This window comes from Schistocerca cancellata, chromosome 4 (assembly GCF_023864275.1).
Source record: "Schistocerca cancellata isolate TAMUIC-IGC-003103 chromosome 4, iqSchCanc2.1, whole genome shotgun sequence".
Classification (NCBI taxonomy): Eukaryota; Metazoa; Arthropoda; class Insecta; order Orthoptera; family Acrididae; genus Schistocerca; species Schistocerca cancellata.
In genome coordinates this window covers 847526770-847546708 of record NC_064629.1, presented here as the reverse complement: position 1 = coordinate 847546708, position 19939 = coordinate 847526770, and the positions used below count along the sequence as shown (strand labels likewise).

General features: G+C 43.8%; 1 protein-coding gene across 1 annotated transcript in view; it reads right to left on the bottom strand.

Annotated features, from left to right (window-relative positions):
- The window catches only part of LOC126184957 (pleckstrin homology domain-containing family G member 7-like), a 196878-nt gene that overhangs the window by 78550 nt on the left and 98389 nt on the right, over positions 1–19939 (bottom strand). Inside the window, exon 5 of the mRNA XM_049927632.1 lies at positions 3779–3953. Coding sequence (XP_049783589.1) covers positions 3779–3953 — 175 coding nt within the window. The remainder of the gene's footprint in view (positions 1–3778; positions 3954–19939) is intronic.

Genomic DNA, 19939 nt, shown 5'->3' with positions numbered 1-19939 from the left:
GCGACATTACATGTGGTCTGTATACCGCCAGAAATTCATGGCGAATCTGCTTGCAAATTAGACGTTTTTTCCACGAGAATCATTATGTCCCTCATACTTCAACTTTGTAGTACGTCTCCAGTTGCCGTGCCATTTAACTCCCACACTTCGACCCTCCTGTTATCCGCACCGCAGCAAAAATGCGTCTCCAGGAAATCCAGAACATATATTCTCTTTTGACGACGTTCCATTCTTGTTGCGCAATCATTTAAGACTGCGAGGACATGTATAACTTACTTTTTGAAGTTCCCTCGCATCAAGTAAAGAGACATTTATTGTAGTGCCAGCCAAGCACGTGTCACTATGTTTCTACGTCATTTCCTCCATGGCTAAAACGTTTATCGCCTCTTGGGACCAGTTCATGTACCGTCGAGGACGAAATTGGGCCTGAGACGATAATGTTTTGATGACAAAATATCGTACTTGTTCCATCGTCTTGGAAATGCCATGAAATGTCCCATATGTCCAGTTGTCGATTCCATCTTATTCAGAAATTATCCAGTCGCTTTAGAAGACTTTAAACGACCACTGTCACAACATTCGGTATTGATCTATGCACACACCTACCAACCATTTACACACATCGAAAAAAGTTTTGCATCACTCCGGTTCCCAGAACTCCTGAAGATAGACTTTGACTGTGGATATTGTATCACAGACACAGTCCCTTTGACTGTTCAGAGATGGCACCAAACTTGCCCAAAGATATAAACAAGCATGCATGAGTAGCGCCTATTAGACGGAGAGGGTCCGACAGCCGATCAGTTTCAGTCATTCCTCCAGGAAGGAGGTACACGGCTATTGTTGTCTGTAGTTCAACCATGCCTAGACTGTCAATACCGGGGGTCGATCGCGTCCGCATTGTTATTTTGTGCCAGCAAGGGCTCTCAACAAGGGAAGTGTCCAGGTGTCTTGGAGTGAACCAAAGCGATGTTGTTCGGACATGGAAGAGATACAAAGAGACAGGAACTATCTTTGCCATGACTTGCTCAGTCCACCCAAGGGCTACTACTACAGTGGATGACCGCTACCTACGGATTATGGCTCGGAGGAACCCTGAGAGCAGCGCCACAATGTTCAATAATGTTTTCCGTGCAGCCACAGGACGTCGTGTTACGACTCAAACTGCGCGCAATAGGTTGCATCATGCGCAAAAATGTTTTTTTCAAAAAAGGTTTTGCATCACCTCGGTTCCGAGAGTTCCGAAACCAGTACAGAAAATTGGAATAGAGATCAACATGAACATTATTTCCGCCCGTTTTATTGCTCATTAAAACCACACATTGCATGTTATACCATAGTACAGCTAGACCTTCAAAAGTGGTGGTCCAGATTGCTGTACACACCGGTACCTCTTATACCCAGTAGCACGTCCTCTTGCTTTGATGCATGCCTGTATTCGTCGTGGCATACTATCCACAAGTTCATCAAGGCACTGTTGGTCCAGATTGTCCCACTCCTCAACGGCGATTCGGTGAACATCCCTCAGAGTGGTTGGTGGGTCACGTCGTCCATAAACAGCCCTTTTCAACATATCCCAGGCATGTTCGATAGCGTTCATGTTTCGAGAACATGCTGGCCACTCTAGTCGATCGATGTCGTTATCCTGAAGGAAGTCATTCACAAGATGTGGACGATGGGGGTGCGAATTGTCGTCCATGAAGACGAATGTGTCGCCAATATGCTGCCGATATGGTTGCATTATTGGTCGGAAGATGGCAATCACGTATCGTACAGCAGTTACGATGCCTTCCATGACAACCAGCGACGTACGTCGGCCTCACATAACGCCACCCGAAAACAGCAGGGAACCTCCACCCTGCCGCACTCGCTGGGCAGTGTGTCTAAGGTGTTCATCCGGACCGGGTTGCCTCCAAACACGTCTCCGACGATTGTCTGGTTGAGGGTATATGCGACACTCATCGGTGAAGAGAACGTGGTGCCAATCCTGAGTGGTCAATTCAGCATGTTGTTGGGCCCATATGTAAGGCGCTGCGTGGTGTCGTGGTTGCAAAAAAATGGCTCTGAGCACTATGGGACTTTACATGTGAGGTCATCAGTCCACCAGAACTTAGAACTACTTAAACCCAACTAACCTAAGGACATCACACACATCCATGCCCATGGCAGGATTCGAACCTGCGAGCGTTGCGGTCGCGCGGTTACAGACTGAAGCGCCTAGAACCGCTCGGCCACACCGGCCGGCGCCGTGGTTGCAAATATTGACCTCACCATGGATGTCGGGAGTGAAGCTGAGCATCATGCAGCCTAATGCGCAGAGTTTGAGCCGTAATACGACGTCCTGTGGCTGCACGAAAAACATTATTCAACATGGTGGCGTTGCTCTCAGGGTTCCTCCGAGCCATAATTCGTAGATAGCGGTCATCGATTGCAGTAGTAGCCCTTGGACAGCCAGAGCGAGGCATCATCGACAGTTCCTGTCTCTCTGTATCTCCTGCATGTCCGAAAAACATCGCTTTGGTTCACTCCGAGACATCTGGGCACTTCCATTATTGAGAGCCCTTCCTGGCACAAAGTAACAATGCGGACGCGACTTAACCGCGGTATTGACCGTCTAGGGGTTGTTGAACTACAGACAACACGATTCGTTTACCTCTTTCCTGGTGGAATGAGTGGAACTGATCGGCTGTTGGACCCCCTCCGTCTAATAGGAGCTGCTCATGCATGGTTATTTACATCTTTGGGCGGTTCAAAAATGGCTCTGAGCACTATGGACTTTACATCTGAGGTCATCAGCCCCTAGAACTCAGAACTACTTAAACCTAACTAACCTAAGGACATCACACACATCCATGCCCGAGGCAGGATTTTAACCTGCGACCGTAGCGGTCGCGCGGTTCCAGACTGAAGCGCCTATAACCGCTCTGCCACATCAGCCGGCTCTTTGGGCGGATTTAGTGACATCTCTGAACAGTCAAAAGGACTGTGTCTGTGATACAATATCCACGTCAACGTCTATCGTTAGGAGTTCTGGGAACTGGGGTGATGCAAAACTTTTTTTGATGTATTTACTACCAGTCCACTGTGAACTTCATACGATTGACGACAAATGATTACCAATCATATGACCGAGCGAGGTGGCGTAGTGGCTAGCACACTGGAGTCGCATTCGGGAGCACGACGGTTCAATCCCGCGGCCGGCCATCCTGGTTTAGGTTTTCCGTGATCTCCCTAAATCGCTCCAGTCAAATGCCGGGATGGTTCGTTTGAAAGGGCACGGCCGACTTCCTTCCCCATCTTTCCCTAATCCGATGAGACCAATGACACTCAAACAACCCCAACTAATCTTATGTTTCCAGCATTAGAAATCATATCGCTACCGAGATCACAGATGTAAACCATTTTACGAGGACGTGCTGGAAACTAAAGATTCCGAATTTTTTGTGCGGAAACTCTTAAATAAAACAAGCTTTATTAACATTCTACTTCTTTATTCTTCATGTTTACGTATTTATTTCTCAACATAATCACCCTGGTGACGATCAAATTTCCTCCAACAAGAAACCACTTTGTTGATACCGCCACAAGCGAATGACTGAGTTCTTTGACGGAGCCGCAAGCTCATCTATGCTTGCACCGCTTCATCACTATCAAAGTGAAGTCCTCGAAGGTGTTCTTTAAGTTTTGGAAAGATATTTTATTGTTATCGCTGCCATAAAATTGCGAAAACTACGTAAAACAAGATTAAGAATAAAAGCATTCACACATTGTTACTTACTGATGGAGTTTTCCTCAACTTCTAGAATTTGAGCTATCAATTCTCTCTCTGCTGGTTCTTCAGTCCTCGTTTCTACTTCCTTTAGGATAAGTGGAACTTTCATTATGTGCTGTACTGGAGCCACTAGCAAATCTGTTAGCTGCAGCTTCTTGCATCTCGGATCCCTGTTGCACCACTTTATGAAAAAGCAGACGAATTTGAAAGTTAAGTCACACCACATACGAGCAGTCATTGATATATATAAAGAAGAGTCTACGTTAGTTTATAACTCACAAAAATCTACAGTTTTATTCTGATCTTGATGAAATTTTGCATACATTCCCTTCAAGACTAAAGGTAGAACACTGTCTACGTAAAGAATTCGTAATGTGACTTGAAACATACATGCATCTAATATATAAAGCGGAAAGGTTGTTACCAAAACTCTCTAAAAGTTCTCGGCCAATTTACTTCATATTTCTACAGGACCCCATAATGAAGATTTGGGCAGACATAGGCCATATATTTTTTAATATTCACAATATAAAAATCTTTACGTAATATATAAAGGAGAAAGGTTGATACCAAACGTCTCGAAAAGTACTTGACCGATTTACTTCGAAGTTCTTGCCTGATTTACTTCAAATTTCTACATTCAGATGAAACAATGAAGAAAGTTAATGAAAATTTAAATGCCTACCAGACGAAATGCATCGTTGTAAACTGACCATACACTGAGGTGACAAAAGCCATGGGACAGCGATATGCATATATACAGATGGCGGAAGAATCACATACACAAGATACAAAAGGGCAGTGCATTGGTGGAGCTGTCATTTGCATTCAAGTGATTCATATGACGTGATTATGGCCGCAAGAAGGGAATTAACAGTCTTTAAACGCCGAATGGTAGTTGGAGCAAGACGCATGGGAAATTCCGTTTCGGAAATCGTTAGGGAATTCATTGTTCCGAGATCCAGTGTCTACAGTGTACCGATAATACCAAATTTCAGGCATTATCTCTTACCACAGACAACGCAGTGGCCGACGGCTCTCACTTAACGACCGACAGCAGTGGCGTTTGCGTAGAGTTGTCAGTGCTAACAGACAAGCAACCTTGCGTGAAATAGCCGCAGAAATCAGTGTGGGATATGTGGTGAAATTCGGCGTTAATTGCAGCAGATGACCGACGCGAGTGCCTTTGCTAACAGTACGAGCCGGCCGGAGTGGCCGAGCTGTTCTAGGCGCTACAGTCAAGCGGTTGTAAGCGCTTCAGTCGGGAACCGCGCCACCGCTGCGGTCCTGCCTCGGGCATGGATGTGTGTGATGTCCTTAGGTTAGTTAGGTTTAAGTAGTTCTAAGTTCTAGGGGACTGATGACCTCAGAAGTAAGGCCCATAGTGCTCAGAGCCATTTGAACCATTTTTTTAACAGCACGACATCGCCCCCGGTGCCTCTCCTGGGCTCTTGACCATGTCGGTTGGACCCTAGATGACTGGAAAACTGTGGCCTGGTAGGCTGAATCACGAATTCAGTTGGTACGAGGTGATGGCAGGGTTCGAGTGGGATGCAAAACCTACGTCAACCTACGTCAACAAGGCACGGTGCAAGCTTGCGGTGGCTTTATAATGGTGTGGGCTGTGTTTACATGGAGTGGACTGGATCCTCTGGCCAAACTGAACTGATCATTGATTGGAAATGGTTATATTCGGCTACTTGGAGACCAAACAACGATGGGATTTTTGTGGATGACAATGCGCCATGTCACCCGGCCACAGTTGTTCGCGATTAGTTTGAAGAACATTCTGGACAGTTCGAGCGACTGGTTTGGCCGCCCAAATTTCCCGAAATTCATCACATCGAACATTTATGAGACGTAATCGAGAGGTCAGTTCGTGCACAAATTCCTGCACCGGCAAAACTTTCGCATTGTAGACTACTATTGAGGTAGCATGGCTCATTATTTCTTCAGGAGGCTTCCAACGACTTTTTGAGTCCATACCACGTCGACCTGCTGACATAATCCGGGAAAATGGAGGTCAGACACGACGTAAGGAAGTATCCCATGATTTTTGTCACCTCAGTGTAACTCCTGTCGCGAGAATAATTACAACGGCAATACTCGTCTTGGATATACACTCCTGGAAATTGAAATAAGAACACCGTGAATTCATTATCCCAGGAAGGGGAAACTTTATTGACACATTCCTGGGGTCAGATACATCACATGATCACACTGACAGAACCACAGGCACATAGACACAGGCAACAGAGCATGCACAATGTCGGCACTAGTACAGTGTATATCCACCTTTCGCAGCAATGCAGGCTGCTATTCTCCCATGGAGACGATCGTAGAGATGCTGGATGTAGTCCTGTGGAACGGCTTGCCATGCCATTTCCACCTAGCGCCTCAGTTGGACCAGCGTTCGTGCTGGACGTGCAGACCGCGTGAGACGACGCTTCATCCAGTCCCAAACATGCTCAATGGGGGACAGATCCGGAGATCTTGCTGGCCAGGGTAGTTGACTTACACCTTCTAGAGCACGTTGGGTGGCACGGGATACATGCGGACGTGCATTGTCCTGTTGGAACAGCAAGTTCCCTTGCCGGTCTAGGAATGGTAGAACGATGGGTTCGATGACGGTTTGGATGTACCGTGCACTATTCAGTGTCCCCTCGACGATCACCAGTGGTGTACGGCCAGTGTAGGAGATCGCTCCCCACACCACGATGCCGGGTGTTGGCCCTGTATGCCTCGGTCGTATGCAGTCCTGATTGTGGCGCTCACCTGCACGGCGCCAAACACGCATACGACCATCATTGGCACCAAAGCAGAAGCGACTCTCATCGCTGAAGACGACACGTCTCCATTCGTCCCTCCATTCACGCCTGTCGCGACACCACTGGAGGCGGGCTGCACGATGTTGGGGCGTGAGCGGAAGACGGCCTAACGGTGTGCGGGACCGTAGCCCAGCTTCATGGAGACGGTTGCGAATGGTCCTCGCCGATACCCCAGGAGCAACAGTGTCCCTAATTTGCTGGGAAGTGGCGGTGCGGTCCCCTACGGCACTGCGTAGGATCCTACGGTCTTGGCGTGCATCCGTGCGTCGCTGCGGTCCGGTCCCAGGTCGACGGGCACGTGCACCTTCCGCCGACCACTGGCGACAACATCGATGTACTGTGGAGACCTCACGCCCCACGTGTTGAGCAATTCGGCGGTACGTCCACCCGGCCTCCCGCATGCCCACTATACGCCCTCGCTCAAAGTCCGTCAACTGCACATACGGTTCACGTCCACGCTGTCGCGGCATGCTACCAGTGTTAAAGACTGCGATGGAGCTCCGTATGCCACGGCAAACTGGCTGACACTGACGGTGGCGGTGCACAAATGCTGCGCAGCTAGCGCCATTCGACGGCCAACACCGCGGTTCCTGGTGTGTCCGCTGTGCCGTGCGTGTGATCATTGCTTGTACAGCCCTCTCGCAGTGTCCGGAGCAAGTATGGTGGGTATGACACACCGGTGTCAATGTGTTCTTTTTTCCATTTCCAGGAGTGTAGTACCATCAGGTGTCACTAGATCGTGGGACAAGCGGAAGCTCGAGAATTTGCCGGAAACATGATTGTAAACTCTCATTTGTTGACTAGATACCCTCGTGACATATGACGAATACTCTAGAAGATACTTTAGTCCGATTTCCACAGTTACTTTTATTATTGAGATTCACAGTGCTATACAAACGCTAAGACAGATGGTGAATATAATACCAACAAAAGTCACTAGATGACGGACCGATCAGAACATCGAACAGAACCCGAGATTTCCCGAAGTGTGGCGTAAATTGTTTCAACAGTTCGAGTCGTGATCAAGCACAGCCCTACTCGAAACAGTGCAAACTGAGCAGAAGCAATAGAAGATGAATTCTCCAGTGCGCTACTTGTCGCAAAATGTAGCGACAAATGGCGCAACTAACCATCTTTTCACACAGGGGAGAACGCATTCAGTAGTCGCATTCCGTTGACAAATAGTGATTCAAACATGCCCGTCGATTTAAAGCGATTGCTATTTTGCATGCGGCTTGCATTCGCTATGAGTACCAATATGACAACTGCCAATAACTCTGTGTGCCAGATATTAAACACCCGGTTAACGCCGGGCACTGCAGCTAGTGTAATATAGTCTTTAAGTGACGAAAATTGTATTTTAAAACATAGCCATATAAATCTGATCAAATCAAACAGCATGATTATCCTAGGTGATATTTATTAATCTCGTTTTAAATTAGAGGAGGTACACTTTCAAGGAATTAATTACAACGATTCGAAATCTTGTAAGCTGTAATGTCTGCTAATGCGTTTATCTCACAGACCTCAGGAAAACAAAAGAGGTACCCTCTCCCCTGGTGAAATGCAGAAATCGCTCTGCAGTTAGGGGCAAGCGGGCGTCACTGTGAAGTCCAAAACGTTAGAAGAAAGCACAGTATCTTTTCAGATAGCGAGGGCAATGGCTCAACAAATCATTTTATAAATTAGAAAAAGGTCGTAGAAAGAGTTTCTGAGTTCGGTAAATCATTCCCCTGTACCCAAAACAGTATGGGGATCAATCAGAACGATTTCAGGATAAAAAGTACAAGTGCAGTAGCTGCCATGAAACGGAAAATTGTTTTCACTCTTGGTGTAGTGTGCTGTAACATACACCGATGAGACAAAACATTATGATCACTGCCGCAAAGAGACTGGCTGTCGACTGTGACGTTGCGGACGCGTGACGAGACACGAATAGGGAATCGTTCTAGCGACGATACAGGCCACAAACGGAGAAGCGACTAAGGGAGGATTGTTAAGGTCCGGCAACTGAGAACTAGCATCTCGGAAAAGACGATAGTGGTTGGCTGTTCGCGTGCTTCAACCGTGAGCATCTATGGAAAGTGGTAGGACGGTGGACCAACGAGTAGGCGACAACGTGTTGGGCGTCCACGCGTCATCACAGAACCAGAATGTCATAGGCTAGACTTCTCCCGTAAAGCAGAATAGACGGCGGTCTGTGGTAGAGCTCACGACAGTGCAGTGCTGGTGGCGGCACGAATGTTTCTTTGGACACCGTTCAGCGTACATTGTTGAACCTGGGTCTCCTTAGCAGAGAGGCCTACATGCTCCCATGTTGAGGAAATGACTTCGTAAATTATTTCACAAGCTGCGACATGGTCGCGAATAGAACAGTGATCCAGAAAGTGTAGCAGCAAATCAGTACCGAGACTGAAGTTGGTTATTGCTGATCGAAAACGGTAGTCTGAGGACCTAAAAAGTTTGTGATCATAGCCGCGAAATAAAGAAATTTGTCGTCAACCATGATCACACCGGGCAAGGTAGTATCGAGATTGACCGAACGAGGTAGCGCCATGGTTAAACCATTGGACTCGCATCCACGTTCCACCATCCGTGATTTCCCTAAATCACTCAAGGAAAATGTCGGGATGGTTTCTTTGAAAGGGCACCGGCGATTTCCTGGCCCATCCTTCAAACATTCCGAGCTTGTGCTCCATGTCTAATGACATCGATGTCGACGCGACATTAAACCCTAATCTTTCTTTGTTCCCTTCATCGAGTCATCGAAATTGGATCGTGGATCAATGGACACAAGTTGCTTGGTCGCATGAATCACGTTTCCTGTTACACTAGGTAGCTGGTCGTATCCGGAAACGCCGTCACCTGGGCAAACAACAGTTCTCAACACGCACCTCGCTACGGGCGCCGATTGGTGGGGGCAGTGCTACGTTAGGGGCACCGGAAAGTAATGTTTTTTACATTAAATTCGAACAGATAAATTTTTAACAAGTTTTTATTTTTAATCAATGATGTAATCACCCTCGTTAACAACAACCTTTTGCCATCGAATGTTCCAATTTTTAATGCCCTGTCGATAAAAATCAATAGGATTTTGAGCAAAATAGGCACTATCTTGAGAAGGCATTTTGGACATCATCCAGATTTTCACAATTTTTGCCACTCAGAAAATGTCGTAGCGACCGGAATAAATGGAATTCTGATGACTCAATATCGAGCGAATGTGGCGGCTGAGGCAATACCTCCCACTTCCATTCATGAACTTTTTCTAGGGTACGTATTGTGCAGTGCGGTCTTGCGTTATCGTGTTGAAGAATAACGCCTTTTCTGTTGACAATCACTGGGCACTAATCAGCTAAAGATTGATTTACTCAATCTAGACGTTCGCATTAAACTTCTGCATTCATAGTTTGTCCACGTTTTAGTAATTCGAAATGAACGAGCCGGCGGATACGCCACCAAACACACAAAAGTGCCTGTTTTTGGGTTTTAAATTGGCTTAGCTGTACTTCCTAGCGATTCACTCGGACAGAGCCACTGCCCTTTGCTTTTTGGATTATCACAGAGAACACATTTTCCCTCTCCAGTGCTCAAGCGATCGAAAAATCTGTATTGCGCCGCTGAAGCAATAAGTGGCGAGTGGTGGATCGGTTAGGTTTATTTGTCTTTATCAATCTGCTAAAAACGTTCTTGGGTAGTTGAACAATGCTGTTTAAGAGTGCTGACAGTTCCTCGTGCGGCGTGGCGGGGTTTTATATTCCGTATGCTGTGCAGGTTTTGATAAAAAACACCACCTCATATCTACAATTACTGAGGCCGCGCAACTCTAGTAATGAAATAAACATCTGTCAATAAAAATTATATTGGGTGGTAGGATAATGGATTGGCTTCTGGAAAATAATGTCCAAAATTTCCAAACAAAAATGTTTATTTGTTCTTATAACCAAAGAAACGGTTCTATTCAGTCCACATTTAAACTATTGGTTATTTTCGTCAAGTTCACAATTCATACACTCATTTCGCACGCACAGTAGCTAGAAATCTGTCCATACCCGACCCGAGTTAAACAACGTATCCATAGTCATTAATTCCACCACTAACACAAGTTATGACATTCGGTCCTTCTGGTGGATTTCAAAAAAAGAAATTGGTCGCCAAAAATGCTCAGTGGTTGAATACTGAAACATGCCACGTGGATACTAAGAAGGCCAAATTTTCACACGTGAATATCATTCCAACAATAAATTTCAAAAACTTCCAAATTTCTCAAAACTGTCCGTAACTACATCAGCGTTAGTCACGACACATATCAAATGCGAGGAACTCAATATTCCTTCATTTTACACATTATTTTGACTCGCACTAGTAACATGACTGTCCGCTTTCAAAGCTAGCGAGAAGCTCCCTTCTTGTGGCCTCACTCCCAGTATAACTATCAAGTAACGAGTGGGAATCGTCTTAATTCTGATTGGCTAACCATGCTCGCTGCCATTCAGAATGCTCACTCATACTCGCTCCAAAACTGGCTTGCACCAATCAAATGGCTCTGAGCACTATGGGACTTAACAGCTGAGGTCATCAGTCCCCTAGAACTTAGAACTAGTTAAACCTAACTAACCTAAGGACATCACACACATCCATGCCCGAGGCAGGTTTCGAACCTGCGACCGTAGCGGTCTCGCGGTTCCAGACTGACGCGCCTAGAACCGCACGGCCACAGCGGCCGGCAGGCTTGCACCAATCCTTACATACAGAGGCATCTACGTCATTCTGATATACAAATATTAAAGTAATGATTAATAAACGAAAACAAAAAGGCAATAAATCAGGACACATTTTTTAGATACAGATAATACTCCAGCTGCCTTTCTAGCTACTCTGTTACAATAGCAATCACACCTAGACACACGTCATCAGCAAAGTGGGTAAATTCCCTATGAACATTTTCCCACGACAGGCTTGCGTAACTCTTGCAGGTTACTTAAGACGGTATATAATGCAACATTAAAATTTGACGAATGTCCCACGTGCACACTCTCATTCATTCACGTATACTCCCACAACAATCTTAGACACCAATACTAATTCTGTCTGATTTTTATATTACGAAAACGAAAAATAATTAATGTTTTAGTATGATAATCTCAGTTAATTAATTCTGCACCCTGCGAGTTCTCTTTATGGTTTTAGATGATACCAAAGGATAAACTATTATATTTCCTAACTGAATTTAGTTTCCTAAGTGTCGGTTTTTGACTTTTTTAGCGATTTTGTTTATGTCTGAGACTATGATAGTTACAAAGCTGAAATTGGGATACAATCTTTTCCTGAATGTCAAAAGGTAGTGTACCGACTTTGAAAATGATTGAATAATATTTAATATGGTTTATTTAGGTTCTTATAGGTGGTGAATGCACGCGACCAGAAAGAGACATTGGATAGCTCTCCCACGGCAGGTTGTGACAGATGGGAGCGTGTCTCCTGGTTAGGCCGGCAGATGTCAGCCCCCGAAGTTAGATCCAGCTAGCTATCCTAAAACAAACGTTCGCTCAGAACAAACTTGCGACGCTACACATCCCGTAAGAACCTAAACTCTCTCCTGAGCATATTTTATGGTTCTTATTGCGGACAATTTGTATTTTTTTCTCTTTTTTTTTTTAGTTGAATCTTTAACTACCACGGCACTTTTAATCAAAATTTGTTTTCCTCAATTAACCAAATATCTAAGCTACATGACAGTATTATATACCATTACATTGAATATCAAGGGCTAGGACTGAATAGCATACAATCAAATTAAATTACAGAAAATTTTCATTTTTTTCTCATATCACATTTTTCTTACAAAATTATTCTTGAAGTCTCCTTTTTTTTCAAAACTGAATTAACAAAATATTTACATCGGACAAATTTTACATTTGCTCTTGAAACTACAAACTTTTTTATCCAAACAAAAGTTTCTTACTCTTTCATTATAAATTTAAGCAAAAACAATGAGTTAACACTCCGCTCTATCAGCGTCCAAAAAATGACTACAAATATAATTTTAGCACTGTGGAGGGTGTCCTTTCCTATTGCAGAATATATTCACGTCGATATGGTGGTCGTCTCTTTACGCAACATTTCTCTGACAACGCATTGGGGTTCTGATATCTACCTCCGATGAATGACATGGGTGCGGCGGATCACTTCTATTCAACACTTACATATGGGTCACATCATGGGCTCGTCACTGGGACAGAGCGTCCAGCTCTGTCTCAAACTGGGTTCTCTCTCAATCTCGTATCAGGTTCTGTCATATTTTCGTTCCTGCAATATACAGTACGTCTAAGAGTCCATTCTTGATCTATACATACTACCCTAACATACATATATACTCTAATCAGCAATTGATGCTCTCAAATTCAACCTCAAAGGACTGCATGACAAAATTTTTCGAAAACTACTGTCCTCCACAATTTACTTCTTCTTTACACAAAAAATTCCTTTCTCAGGCAAATTCATATATCACTGCAATTTAGCATTTTCTTTACAGTAGTTACATTTAATAATAATCCTTTCAGTAAAAAGTGAACTAACTGTCCCTAAAAAAATTCAACAGTACCTCAAAATTGGCACCATCACTGAATTCTTTTTTCAGAATCTCATAACGATTAAGCAAGTTACTGTTACAAAATCTGCTGCTTCATAAAAATCTCTCTTTCTTAACTCTTTTTCAGAAAACGAAATTTACTGCTTGCCTTCACACAAATAAACCACTGTACCCAAAGAAGAAAATACAACATCATAAAATATCCTGCAAAGCTATCTCCGCCACCATCTGCGACTCTAAGAAACATCATTAAACATTACACAAAGAAATACAAAATCATTAAGCGCTGAAAATCATTCAGTCCACCTCCTGCAGTCCTGCATCCCTTCTATATACATCTTACAAAAAGAGAAAACAATTTTATCACGTTACTAAAATTTACTTATGCCTGCTTCAGTAGCTTTGAGTCCCATCCTACATAATACTATATACAAAGAATATCTATTCTATTGAAAAGTCCTCAGCAAAATCTCTGAAAATTATCCTTCCCAGCTCCTGTGGCTCTAGTAAAGTCCTCTCATTATACACATATTACATAAGAAATACACTAATATTGGCAAAGAATACCAAAAGTAATGTAGAAAATTTGAACATAATTCATACCACCTCGGTGGCTTTGCCCTTCTCGTAAACAATATTCAAGAAAATTAAAACAAAATCGTTACAGAGCAGTACTGAACCTGTTAGCCAATTACTGTGGCTCTACATAATACATAACAGAAACTAACTCCTGCCAAATTCTGTGGCTCTCAAAGCACCTCTAACACCAGTCAGTTACTGTGGTTCTTCATCATTCCATGATCAAATTACAATACTGGGTGGTCCATTGATCGTGACCGGGCCAAATATCTCACGAAATAACCGTCAAACGAAAAAACCACAAAAAACGAAACATGTCTAGCTTGAAGGGGAAAACCAGATGGTGCTATGGTTGGCCCGCTAGATGGCGCTGCCATAGGTAAAACGGATATCAACTGCGTTTTTTTTAAATAGGAACCCCCATTTTTTATTACATATTCGTGTAGTGCGTAATGAAATACAAATGATTTAGTTGGACCACTTTTTTCACTTTGTGATAGATGGCGCTGTAATAGTCACAAACATATGGCTCACAATTTTAGACGAACAGTTGGTAACAGGTGGATTTTTTAAATTAAAATACAGAACGTAGGTACGTTTGAACATTTTATTTCGGTTGTTCCAATGTGATACATGTACCTTTGTGAACTTATCATTTCTGAGAACGCATGCTGTTACAGCGTGATTAACTGCAAATACCACATTAATGCAATAAATGCTCGAAATGATGTCCAACCACCTCAATGCATTTGGCAATACGTGTAACGACATTCCTCTCAACAGCGAGTAGTTCACTTTCTGTAATGTTCACACATGCTTTGACAATGCGCTGACGCATGTTGTCAGGCGTTGTCGGTGGATCACGATAGAAAATATCCTTCAACTTTCCCCACAGAAAGAAATCCGGGGACGTCAGATCCAGTGAACACCTGTCATGAAATATGCTATTCAATACTGCTTCAACTGCACGCGAGCTATGTGCCGGACATCCTTTTTGTTGGAAGTACATCGTCATTCTGTCATGCAGTGAAACATCTTGTAGTAACATCGGTAGAACATTATGTAGGAAATCAGCATACATTGCACCATTTAGATTCCCATCGATAAAATGGGGGCCAATTTCCTTCTTCCCATAATGCCGCAACATACATTAACCCGCCAAGGTGTTCCACTTGTCGCAGCCATCGTGGATTTTCCGTTGCCCAATAGTGCGTATTATGCCGGGATACGTTACCGCTGTTGGTGAATGACGCTTCGTCGCTAAATAGAACGCGTGCAAAAAATCAGTCGTCGTTCCGTAATTTCTCTTGTGCCCAGTGGGAGAACTGTACACGACGTTCAAAGTCGTCGCCAAGCAAATCCTGGTGCACAGAAATATGGTACGGGTGCAATTGATGTTGGTGTAGCATTCTCAACAGCGACGTTTTTGAGATTCCCGATTCTCGCGCAATTTGTCTGCTGCTGATGTGCGGATTAGCCGCGACAGCAGCTAAAACACCTAGTTGGGCATCATCATTTGTTGCAGGTCGTGGCTGACGTTTCACATGTGCCTGAACACTTCCTGCTTCCTTAAATAACGTAACTATCCGGCGAACGGTACGGACACTTGGATGAAGTCGTCCAGGATACCGAGCAGCATACATAGCACATGCCCGTTGGGCATTTTGATCAGAATAGCCATACATCAACACGATATCGACCTTTTCCGCAACTGGTAAACGGTCCATTTTCACACGGGTAATGTATTACGAAGCAAATACCATCCGCACTGACGGAATGTTACGTGATACCACGTGTTTATACGTTTGTGACTATTACAGCGCTACCTATCACAAAGCGAAAAAAGTGATCCAAATAAAACATTCATATTTCTTTACGTACTACACGAATATGTAATAAAAATGAGGGTTTCTATTTTAAAAAACGCAGTTGATATACGTCTGACCTATGACAGCGCAATATAACGGGCCAACCATAGCGCCATCTGGTATCCCCCTTCAACCTAGACGAGTTTCGTTTTTTGTAGTTTTTTCGTTTGATGCTTATTTCCTGAGATATTTGGACTGATCACTATCAGTGGACCACCCTGTATATACACAGTACATACAAAAAAAGGTCCTTATAGAAAAACATTAAGCTCGACTCATTCCAACTTACGTGGCCCTCCAACACCTCTTATTCATTATAGTCAAGAAAACATACTTTATTGACAATATTAAATACACTTTAGTCCACCTCTCTGGGGCCATCAAATCATCTCACTTATCTTTATGTTAGGTTTAGTCTGTATTTTTAGTCCACTATTGGAATTAATGTGTCAATGTGTAAGTTTATGCTGTTTAGTTGAAAAACCGCTATGCTGATCACCTACACCAAGGATAGGATGGAGGAGCGTTGTTGCCGCAGTGTTCACATCGCTCACCAGGTCCGTAACCCGTTGGTAGTGTTGGGTGGCAATACAAGGAGTCGCCTACGCCAATTATAAGAGGGAGGAGCATTGTTACCTCAGTCGCCTCTTCTACTTTCGACAAGTCGGTAACTAGATGGTATTGTGAAGGGTCCATACAAGGGCCTGCGCAAGAATGGGATGACCGTCTAAGGATGCTGTCAATAATTTAAGTGTTCACATCACTCAACAGGTCCGTAACCCATTAGTAGTGCTGAGTGGCAATACAAGAAATTGCAATGGATAGATAGAAAAGTGTTCCTTCATGAGTCCCAAAGGTGGGGAGCATGGACGCATAGATTAAAGAGATAGATAGGCGACCGTTTTAGGAAAACGAAAATTGAAGAAACAAATCGATCAGCTGGGCACTCTGCGGGCGCTAACCGCAACGTGCAAGACACGTGGCCCTGGAGTAAAAAGTCAGGTCGGAGAATAGGGTAGTAATCCAGTGTAGTACTGCGGTTTTATTCTTCTTTCTGAATGTATTGCTTTAAATCAGTAATGTTTCTTAAACCCAGTAATTTGTGTGACTTAACTTTTACTAGTTTGTAAGCATTGGCATGAGGTTTCGCTGCAATCCTAAAAGGTCCCATATATTCATCAGTAAACTTTTTCGTCTCAGCCGTAATCTTTTTTGATTTCTCTTGTGTTTTCACAAGCACTAGGTCACCGATTTGAAAACTTGTTGGACTTGCCCTCGCATCATGTCTCATTTTCCTCTCTAGAGCCTTTCTTCTGATATTTGCTGGCGCAAATTTTTTCTTATGTTCCATTGCCAATTCAGTAAGTTTAGGGAACTCTATCAGGTCAAATAATAGGTTATTGGGTCTAATCCCACACAACAATTCTACTGGAGGCAAACCAGTGGCTTCGTGTTTTAGATGGTAAATCACTTCTTCGAAATATTCTAAGTAGTTGGCCCAAGTGGAATGCTTCTAACTCTGAAATACTGTAATTCTTTTTAGCTTGTTCCAATGACCGACTAGAAAACGATATTGTTTTGTGGACCTCTTCTTCACCAACTGTTTCGATCTGGAATAATTCCACCCCCAGATCGTAACCACAGGCATCTGATCCCAGACAGAAAGGTTTAGAAAAATCAGGATGGTTCAAAATTTTAATACTCAGCAGAGCCTCTTTAAGTTCTTCAAATGCAGTTTGACACTCCTAAGTTCATTTATAAGGTACGTTCTACTTAAAAAGTTCCCTCAGACGAGGTGCATTAAACAACTGACCAGGTACAAATTTTCGGTAGAATCAAAAAAGGCCAAACATACCTTTTATCACTTTGCTTGTGGTCGGTGCTGCATAATCTCTAATGGCTTTTATCTTTTCTGGATCGGAAATGATTCCATTGCCACTAACAATACGTACCAGGAATTTAATTTCTTTCTTTATAAATTCCGTTTTGTCCAATTTCACTTTCATTCCCCCTTTTTTAATTGTGTCTAATACTTTGTCTAACAACATACAGTGCTCTTCCCAAGTGGGAGCTGAGATTAATACATCGTCCACATAAGCAGTAATTCTCCTAAGCAGTAGGTCTCCTAGAACCTGGGACATTGCCCCAACAAATGCACAAACGCTAATGTTTAAGCTAAGGGGCACAACCTTATATTGCTAACATCTCCCCTCAAACAGGAAACCTGTGTAATTTCGGGACTCTTTTGCCAGAGGAAGGTACCAGTAGCCACACGTTACAACCATGGACGTAAAAAATTTTGCACCTTTAAATATTTGTAGCAATTCTTCACTGTTCTCCGGCATATCACTTCCTGGCAATAAAATTTTATTTAACGCTCGGGCGTCCAAAACAAGCCCAATGGAACCATTCTCCTTACGTACTACAACCAATGGGTTATCATATACACTCATTGCCCTGTCTATGATTCACCATTCGAGCATTTTCTGAATCATATCTCGAACTGCTTCTTTATATACACTACTGGCCATTAAAATTGCTACACCAAGAAGAAATGCAGGTGATAAACGGGTATTCATTGGACAAATATATTACACTAGAACTGACATGTGATTACGTTTTCACGCAATTTGGGTGCATACATCCTGAGAAATCAGTACCCAGAACAACCACCTCTGGCCGTAATAACGGCCTTGATACGCCTGGACATTGAGTCAAACAGAGCTTGGATGGCGTGTACAGGTACAGCTACCCATGCAGCTTCAACACGATACCACAGTTCATCGAGAGTAGTGACTGGCGTATTGTTACGAGCCAGTTGCTCGGACACCATTGATCAGACGATTTCAGTTGGTGAGAGGTCTGGAGAATGTGCTAGCCAGGGCAGCAGTAGATCATTTTCTGTATCCAGAAAGGCTCGTACAGGACCTGCAACATGCGGTCGTGCATTATCCTGCTGAAATGTAGGGTTTCGCAGGGATGGAATGAAGAGTAAAGCCACGGGTCGTAACACATCTGAAATGTAACGTCAACTGTTCAAAGTGCCGCCAGTGCGAACAAGAGGTGACCGAGACGTGTAACCAATGGCACCCCATACCATCACGCCGGGTGATACGCCAGTATGGCGATGACGAATACACGCTTCCAATGTGTGTTCACCGCGATGTCCCCAAACACGGATGGGACCATCATGAAGCTGTAAACAGAACCTTGATTCATCCGAAAAAATGACGTTTTGCCATACGTGCACCCAGGTTCGTCGTAGAGTACACCATCGCAGGCGCTCCTGATGCAGCGTCAAGGGTAACCGCAGCCATGGTCTCCGAGCTGATAGTCCATGCTGCTGCAAACGTCGTCGAACTGTTCGTGCAGTTGGTTGTTGTCTTGCAAACGTCGCCATCTGTTGACTCTTGCACGATCCGTTACAGCCATGCGGATAAGATGCCTGTCATCTCACCTGAGAGTGATACGAGGCCGGTGGAATCCAGCACGTCGTTCCGTATTACCCTTCTGAACCTACTGGTTCCATATTCTGCTAACAGTCATTGGATCTCGACCAACGCGAGCAGCAATGTCGCGATACGATAAACCGCAATCGCGATAGGCTACAATTCGACGTTTATCAAAGTCTGAAACATGATGGTACGCCTTTCTCCTCCTTACACGAGGCATCGCAACAACGTTTCACCAGGCAACGCCGGTCAACTGCTGTTTGTGTATGAGAAATCGGTTGGAAACTTTCTTCATGTCAGCACGTTGTAGGTGTCGCCACCGGCGCCAACCTTGTGTGAATGCTCTTAAAAGCTAATCATTTGCATATCACAGCATCTTCTTCCTGTCGGTTAAATTTCGCGTTTGAAGCACGTCATCTTCGTGGTGTAGCAACTTTAATGGCCAGTAGTGTACTTCGGGGACAGTAAATGGCTTTCAGAAGAAATGTGCGTCCTCTTTTACAGTCAAATAGCACTCATAATTCCTAATTAGGCCCAGCTGGTCTGAAAACACTTCACAATGATTGTTCAAAATTTGTCTCAAATCATCCTTTTGTACGTCAGTCAGTTCCGTTAATTCTTCTAATTTTTCGTCGATCCTAATCCTGACATTTTCTATCTCAGAAGGATACACTTCCTTTTTTTCCATATTCATTATAGCCTTCCATCAATGTAGCCGCCCTGCAGTATCGTATTGGAATATTACTTTGTTCTTCGTTTACACTTGGACTTTTCCAATGAATGGAATAACTATAGGTTTTCCACTGATTTTTATAATGACATCGACCCAAAATTTATCCATCCTTCAT